This window comes from Branchiostoma floridae, chromosome 12 (genome assembly GCF_000003815.2).
Source record: "Branchiostoma floridae strain S238N-H82 chromosome 12, Bfl_VNyyK, whole genome shotgun sequence".
NCBI lineage: Eukaryota > Metazoa > Chordata > Leptocardii > Amphioxiformes > Branchiostomatidae > Branchiostoma > Branchiostoma floridae.
The window spans coordinates 14,580,624-14,589,409 of record NC_049990.1 but is presented as its reverse complement, the minus strand read 5'-3'; the positions used below and the strand labels follow the sequence as shown (position 1 = coordinate 14,589,409).

Below are 8,786 nucleotides of genomic sequence, written 5' to 3'. Positions count from 1 at the left end.
GATGCTCGTCTTCTGAGGCGTGAAGTTAGCCGAGAAATCCCTGCCTGTAAAATCAACAGTAAGTCATAAGTAAAGCTTAGTAGGTAAAGGTAATGATAAGGTAAAGGTCCCATTGTCTTTGAGACCGTAGACACAGTGGGGGTTGTTTATCCACTAGCTACATGTAGGGCAATAGGTATTTCAAGGCAGAGCCAAACCCTTTCCTTTCATTGTGTTTTACCTCCCCAACTGAAGTCAAGTACCTATGTTTACACCTGGGTGGAGTGAGGAAAATTGTGTATAGTGCCTTTCCCAAAGACATAACATCTAAACCATGCCAATGCCTTGCAATTTGAAACCAACAACAGTCGACTTGTTGTTGGATACCACAACATATCAACTTGTTGTTGGATATCCCTTAAATACCATGCTTTTAAAAACAACTACATTGTACATGTATATAGGTTACCCCACAGATAAAGGTGAACTAGCGTTACAACATACATTGTAATAGATAGGTTTTGTATACCTGAAAAGGGTAGAACAGGATAAACATGGAACATCCCAGCAGCGCGGCTGGACCGATCAGGTAAAACGTGTAGCAGAAACCCAAGACAAATATTAACGGAGCTCCACACATCAGGATGAAGAAAGATGTGGCATCAAACAGTCGCTGTCCATCATTAGCACACAGATTCGTCAACTGGAAACAGAAAAACAAGGAGTACACAAAAACTTTAATACTTCTGTTGTTAGTCATTTGTTGTCAGTATATCTCTTTTTCATCATCTGTGTATGTGTCTGTATCTGCCTAAGCATTTGCATGAATTTTATGAATTTCAATTATGCATATATCACACTCTCAGGTAGAAAAACTCAGAAACATACCTTAGAACTCCCAATGTAGCAGTCGGCACCAGTTTGCATAAAGTTCGCGGGGATTTAATTTTGCGGTAGCGGGAAAAGGGACTTTTCGCGGTGGATTTAAGTTTGCGGTAACACCATAGACTGCACGTTTGCGGTGGTTTTAAAGTTGCGGTAAAGTAGTCACCGCGAAAACCGCAAACATTAATCCACCGCAAACATTTCTGCATTTATAGTAGTGGTTTGTGCGTATCACATAAGGTTTGTATCTTTTTGCATACTTTATTAGTGATTGATGCATTTTTCATTAAACTTATACAAATCTCATAAAATTTGTGCAAAAACTTATGTTTGTGCAAAAAACCTATGCACTCCTGATCTGTGTATGTGTACTTGCCAGTGTAACCACCCTTCAGCACAACACACCAGCTTTGCAAGCATGCAGCACAACAGCAGCTGATTATAATTTTTTTATACAGAATGACCTAGCCTGTCACACCTTGTCACCTCTTCATCTAGCATTGTTTTAAGATGACTACTTGATGATACCCCTACTGTACTAATATTTGAACCCAATATTCCTATACATGTAAAGGCATGTAACAATTTCTTGTTCTTCAAAGATCAAGCTGGAAAGAGTATGCATTGGTCAGGGTTAGACCTTAAGATATACTACTGACCTCGCCTACTGTCTTGTCCTTTAAGCTCCTCAGTCGTGTAATCTTGGTGAAGATGAGAGTCAGGACGGCCCCCACTACTCTTGTGGCACTGCGGTAACTAATGGACCAAGTCGCTGCAAAAAACACAGATCTGGAAAAGAGGTTCTCAATCATTACAATCAATTATGTTAACGTTACTTCCAACATTAATGTGTTGAACAAAATGCAGGGCTCGAAATTTATTTTTGGGATTAGGTGCACTGGTGCACCCAGCTGAAACCCATGAAATTTTTTTTTTCTTTCGTTTTTGAGGCTACCAACTTCAATTTGCTGAAGACTTTTGTAGCCTATATAGGAAAGTCGTGTCAAGTGCCTTTCCCAAGGGCACAAGACCGGTGACACGTCGGGGTTTGAACTCAGGACCTTCTGGACCTGAATCAAACGTGCTGACGATTGCGCCATGCGGTCCCACAATGTGCACCCACAGAAAATAATTGGGTGCACAGCTCCAATTTTGGGTGCACCTGGGTGCACAGGCACCCAGTATTTCGAGCCCTGAAATGTATCAATAGGTAATTCGTAAGATGTGTTTTGACAGTTGAAGTTGTGAAAACAACAGTAACTGTTACTGATGCACTCAGGTAATAATAGAGAAATGTGAATTTCAAATGAATTTTCCCCCAAAAAGTCTGAGCTTCATTGCAACTATGTAAATTCTACACAACATTACAAAAGTAAGATACTTTTATGATCCAACAATAGGGCAATTGGTAAAAGCTATCCTTAAACTGTAAAAAAAAGCTAGATAAATATACCTGGACATTTCTGTTACAAACATGGCAACAACCAACCCAACTCCCAGTGGCCAGTTCACCTCCCTGGACTCAGCATAAATTAGGAGGTTCCTGATGACAAAGGCCTGGAGACAACAAGATACAAGTGAAAATAATATCAAGACATTTATGAAGATTAGGAAACCAAATCAATCTCTATACAGCTGGATTCTCCAAGTTTTATTCCACTGTAGAGGTGGAATTTGTATTGAAACTTGATTCTAGTCGTTCTAGCCAAGCATAGCATACTACACACTACACTATAAATACATGTTATACAATGTCATGTACTATACTACACACACTCACACATACTATGATACACACACACTTAGAAGTACATCACACATACTCACAATCACATACAGTACACTTCGCACACACACACGTGTAGTGACACACACACACACACTATAAAATATAAGACACACACATTAAACTACACAGACACACTACACCACACAGTGTCACATATGCTACAAACACCACACACACACACTTGGCTACACAAACACACATACTGTACTCTATACATTCACTATGCATACACACACACAACAATACACACAGAGATAGATTGATACATGTACATAAGTGGATACATAGACCACAAAATCTATTGTTGCTAGAATTGCCTGCTGACCTGTTTCAATCAACATGACTGAACTAGTCAGTTTGTAGCTGTCTGGGGAATCCGATGCATAATACCTCAGGAATTGCACATGTATGATATTTGTCCATTACACTTCTGAATCAGTAAACAGCATATACAAGCAAGTAGGGGTGGAAACCGGTACAGAAAATTCAAGTCCAGGTCCAGTTCAGGTCCAGAGGATCAGGTCCAGGTCCGGACCTGAACCTGGACCTGATTCAGTCTATGTGAGAACTTGTGAATGGACTATACTGACTCAAAACAATGGCCCATTCCGTGCAGCTGCAAAGAAAACTGTCCCACTGGCGTTTTAAAATCCTACAGTACAAGGGTAACAGCCTCTGTACGATTGGCGGTAAAACTTGGTAGAAATGACTATGAACTCGACCGGTAAGTCCCAAAACATGTAAATGTCTGATTATATAATCTGTTCATTTTCCAATAGGTCCAACATCCTGTCCACCGAATTTTTTCAGGTCCAATTTTTCTGGACTGGTCCCATAAGAAAAAACATTATCCACTCCTTCAAGCAAGATAATGCAGTACTTACAGGCCCTAGAAATGCACCTATCATACAAATCATGATGGTGACATGCAGTACTTACAGGCCCTAGAAATGCACCTATCATACAAATCATGATGGTGAGATAGCTCATGAGGATCCTGGTGCGAGTGAACCTCCAGATGGTTCGGGGCAGCGATGCTTTCTTCATTCCGACTCTCTCAACCTCCTCCTTCCACAGCCTCTCAAATCTGTGGAAAAATCATAATCTTAAATTATTTGACTGAAATTCCACATTCAAATCTGTTCCAAACTGCCCTATACCTAAATAACACTATTGGTGCGTTGGCCTTGGGGGTAGAGTGGTTGCATTGCATTCGAAGGTTAAGGTTGAAACTCCGGCTGGGTCATACCAAAGACATTTAAAATTGTATACATAACATATTATGTATTACAGTCTTTTCTCTGCACTTGGTACATATGAGAAAGTGTATTCCATTGGGTAGTTGAATACACATACACCAATTATTCGATTTTCCTATTCCAACTATCGTGGTGTGGAACCTGTTGCTATCAGGTAATGTAGGCCTGGGGCATCCTTATTGGGTGGGCTGTGAACAGCTAGATGTCCAGAGGTCAAAGGTTAGGACAGGTCGTTCAGTGTAATATAACCAGCTGCTGCCACACCGAGCGTCTGAGACTACTTTTAACCTTTTACTAGTATGAACTATAATGTCAGGAATTACTTAGTAATGTCAACAGGGCTCTAGCCAGGTCAAAATTTTTTTCCGTCAGCCAATTTCCATTGTCGCGAAAACACTATTTCAGGAGCTAGAAAGACTGAACTGAGACCTTGAAAAACGGGTTTTTAAGAAGATAATCGTATGCGAAAGGGTGCCGACACACTTCGTCAACAATAATAACAATAGCAAAACAAACAGTGTGTGGCTTTTACGGCCGTGGACGGCGTCCCCAAGCCGCCCGAAGCTTCCACCAAGGAATTTTGTCTGTCAAGGTTGACGGAATGGTTTTAAAATTTTTCCGACACACGCAGCAAATTTTCGTCAATTGACGGAAAAACGGACGCTGGCTAGAGCCATGGGATAAGTGTCAATGTGCTACTGTACCTTTTATAGTTTGGCTCTGCCCTGTCATGTGATGAATGGTGCCAGACGTTCTCCAGAGTCAGTTTCCCCTTGTACGCCATTTTGATCAAAGGAGTCAGCCAGGAGAAGGTCATGAAGGACAGCAGGCCTGCATCGTCAAGTGGGTTCACGGACGGCTGTCTGAGAATTTTAAGAAAGTTGAATTTTGAGTGAATTGAGAATTGATATGACCCAGAAGAAGTTTGTATTACGTCTTATTATCACTCCATCTACAATATAGAGAGAGAACTTTATTGCACGACATTTGTACATGGTACAATGTATGGCAACAACTATTACACAAAGTACAAAATAGGTGTATAGAATAATACTTAACATCCTTATTAACATAGCAAAAAGGGCTAAAACAAGATATAATGTTATAATCGAGTTGGGCTAATCATGGCTTTCATTATTCTTTCTAATAACAAAGCAGTCTTTGATATATTTGCCTAACTTTGCATTATGGGAGTTGTGGCATCTAAACATATATACAAATCTGTCTTTAGCATCGAGGTTCTTGAAATCTGCTGTAATAGATTCTAGAAATGTGAATAGCTCATTACATAAAATAGTGTATTTAGAACATTCCATTAAAAAGTGAAATTCATCTTCAATATGCTTTGGACAGAAAGGGCAGAACCTTTGGTCAGGGGCTACATTGTAATATCTGCCTGTTTCAATATAGATGACAATAGTCTCATAATGATCATGAAATGGGTATTTGCTGCATCATGAGCTAACCAAAGGTGCACAGGATTTGATTTCACTCAACACCAACATTACATAGCCCAAATGTTCTCAGTAACAATTACTAGTACAGGGAAGATCAAGAAGTACTATGAAAGAAATCCAAACTGGTATACAAAACTTGAGTGTGCTTCTGTGTTTGTGAATGTCAAGGAGTTTCACAACTCAATCATAAACAGCTCAACAATAATTGTGCTTCAAGATATTGTACTTGCATGTACATGTATTTCCCCAAACCCCCTATAATGAATTAGATGATAAAACATCAGTCATGTTATTAGCGAAGAGAATGCTGAATTATCTAAGTACGCAACCTGTCTGTTATTGAGTAATATAAAAAAACACAATCTTCTTGATAAGATAATATACTGTAAATCTATTTACTTTTGCTTTATTTTGCACTTGAAGGGAAAATAGGATTTTCTGGTATCTTAAATTCTTTACTACAGTAGTAATACATTGGAAACCCATATCTGCAGTAAAGAAGTTGCCGTAAAACAAAGGAAAATAAAACCAGCATGACAGTTTCAAAATTTACAACATAAGCAAGAAACATGTCACATACTTGGGCTTTGATCTGATGGGGATGAATGTCTTGGCACTTTCCTTGTACTTCCATTCCTTCTTTCTATAGTCCCTGCATTCCGTCATGTCCAATGGCATGCCTCCTTCTATCCTGCTGACAGGGTCGACCAGCCCATTCTCGTCATAATACGTATCAAAATGGTTGAGGTTAACGGCCTCGTGATAGGAGAGGGTTCGCATGCCCCTCTGGTTCCTTTCCTCTGGAAGTCTCTTGTTTCTTATCTGACGGTACTTTACCTCTGGGTCATTTTTGTCTGCCATGTTGGTTTGTATCTCTCACCAGAGTGCTTCTTCTGAAAAATAGAAATACAGTTAACAAGGCAAAATAATCAAAAGTACTCAAGGTCTGCATCAAGGTCTAAACGGTTACTAGTGACTACCCCTCTCCCTCAGCAGTTACACAGATCAAATGAATGAAAAAATTCTCTTTTCTTACCTTTGTCCAAAAGTATTAAGCTAATGAGAAATGATGTTTAAAAATATTTTTTTTCTTCACAAAATTAGAGCTGTGTTAAGCTTAACAAGTTTTGGGTCCAGGTTCAGGTACAGATACAGGTCCGGATCTGTACCTAAACCCATGTACCTGTACCTGTATCTGTACAAAAGATTAGGTCAAAGTGCATTGTAAAAGTTAAACTTTAAGGTCATGTAAACATGTACCAGCTGGTGCCTGGATAGGCAAGGCACAGTTATCACGAACATGACACTGCATAAATATATCTAAGGTTTTGATAATGACAAGGCACAAAGTACGATTCAAAGTTCATCCCCCACCTACATAGTATTTGATTAATCATATATATAAAGAGGCCTGTTCTGAGTGCTCAAAAACTGTCAAGATTCAGTCGAAGGTCAAATATGATACTAATAATTATTACTATTAAGAATAATCAAGAGCTTTAGATGTAAATTCGGTCAGTTTTTTTTTTCAGAGAAACACCTTTTCGGAGGACTGCTCTGCAAAAGGTCAAAATAATGCGGCAAAAATAATACGGTTCGCAAAATTTTGTTGTCATATTTTCTTGTCCCCAGAGCCATATAAATATTGTACATTATTTTATGCTGAAATACAACAACCTGTGACGTTTTACTCAACAAAACATGCTGTATTTCGGTAGTTTTCACCGTCTTTTATGTGTATTACGGTATCAAGGCGACTGACCCCCCAAAAAATATAGGCCAGTTGCGTAACAGGCTGGATCGTTACACAATAGTCTAGACGAGTGTGTCGCCTTTGACTTTCGTCTGATCAGTCGAGTTTTAATAGCACTGTTACTGTCTGATAGACACTCTACCCTAAAAGCTATACCCTCCAAATGCTATTACGGTTGCGGACTACTATTATAAACTTACCGTAATCAAGGCGTTGCTAAATCAACCAAAGATTTCGCGAACTGGTCAGTCTTTTGTCTCACTCGCGCTTCTTCACTTTGTACGATTTGTATTTTGTCTCACTCGTCGTCCAAGCTGAACCTTCACTTATACGATAGTGTCTTCTCCAAGAGGTAACGCACCTTACTTCATCCTGTGGCAACGTCGTAGATCACTGTGTAGATCCTGTGATACAGCCAAAGTTTTCTGAGAAGACACAGACTGATCCCCGCTTCCTGTCCCCAAATGAGAAATGTGGCATTACCTCTGACCTTTGACCTAGTTTCACTCTCAACTCTCGTACCCAGAACACACTACGAGAACAGGTCGTTATGTTGCTAAACTTTCTTCAAAGGTATACACGGATCAAAATTTCAACCACTATCGATTGCCCTCTTCGGGATCAATGATAGTCGATCAATCAATCACTTCGGGACGTAAACTCAAGAGAGTAATGCGGACATGTGATTTCATTAAATAACTAGAGTTCAGCGACCTCATACCTCCATGAAATATTTAGTGCTTTTGTAAATTTTATGCAAATGACTTGCACATTTTCATGATTTATGCATGGTGATGTTCATCATTGACTAACATACACATGTCACAAGTATAAAATTCCCATTATTAACAATTAAGCGGTTTTGCAATTTTCGCATATATTATGCAAATCGGTTCCTCATTAGCATATTTGGTATCTGCTTATGTCCCCCATCTATCATGATTTAGATGTGTTACATTTACTGAAGTCGTTATTGAAAACAATGGAATTTTGCAATTTCCACATTAATTACGCAAATTAAGTCCTCATTTGCACAACATGTACATCATTATTGTAAGAGATGACTTACTGGGATCAAACACTCATACGAATTGAAGAGACTGGACTCAGAAGTGGGAAGAACTGTTGTCTGTATATTGCTTATGTCGTGACGTGTGCAAACTTGACCTCTCCGGGTCACCAGACTGACCTACTCTAAACGGGGGTGTTTCTCACTCCTTACATTATGAACATCTTTGTGTAAGCTACCCGCATGCCTAAAATAATGTCAATTCGTCATTCCTTTCTGCAGATGTTCTCTCTATTTGCCCCACTTTGTCATGACGCTGAAAGCTATCTACCACTAACATGTCAAGACCATATCCTGTCCGGGACAAGAGATACATTGAAAAAAAACTGCTATGATAGATCATTCTCATTAATTATCCAAATATACTCCTATTTTGCATAATTAGTATATTATTTTGTACAACGTTGTCTAAGGTGCCTACATACCAAAAATCATGAAAATTCGTTGTTCTCTTCTTGAGTTATCCACTTCACAGAAGTTTTTGACAAAAATGCCCCTGCTGTCCCAAAACTAGTCGCTAGGGGGCCCAACTCATGTCACTTATTCCTGAGCACAAGATCTATCTAATACTAAAAATTCGTGACCATAGCTTTTT

At 39.3% G+C, this 8,786-nt stretch overlaps 1 protein-coding gene across 1 annotated transcript in view; it reads right to left on the bottom strand.

The window, feature by feature from the left end:
• The window catches only part of LOC118427029 (multidrug resistance-associated protein 5-like), a 7,919-nt gene extending 185 nt beyond the window's left edge, over positions 1–7,734 (bottom strand). The window contains exons 1-8 of the mRNA XM_035836666.1: positions 7,484–7,734; positions 5,950–6,262; positions 4,617–4,775; positions 3,593–3,740; positions 2,318–2,421; positions 1,524–1,653; positions 509–682; positions 6–44 (exon numbers count right to left, since the gene is read on the bottom strand). Coding sequence (XP_035692559.1) covers positions 6–44; positions 509–682; positions 1,524–1,653; positions 2,318–2,421; positions 3,593–3,740; positions 4,617–4,775; positions 5,950–6,230 — 1,035 coding nt within the window. The 5' untranslated portion in view covers positions 6,231–6,262; positions 7,484–7,734. The remainder of the gene's footprint in view (positions 1–5; positions 45–508; positions 683–1,523; positions 1,654–2,317; positions 2,422–3,592; positions 3,741–4,616; positions 4,776–5,949; positions 6,263–7,483) is intronic.
• Between the last annotated feature and the right edge of the window lie 1,052 nt (positions 7,735–8,786).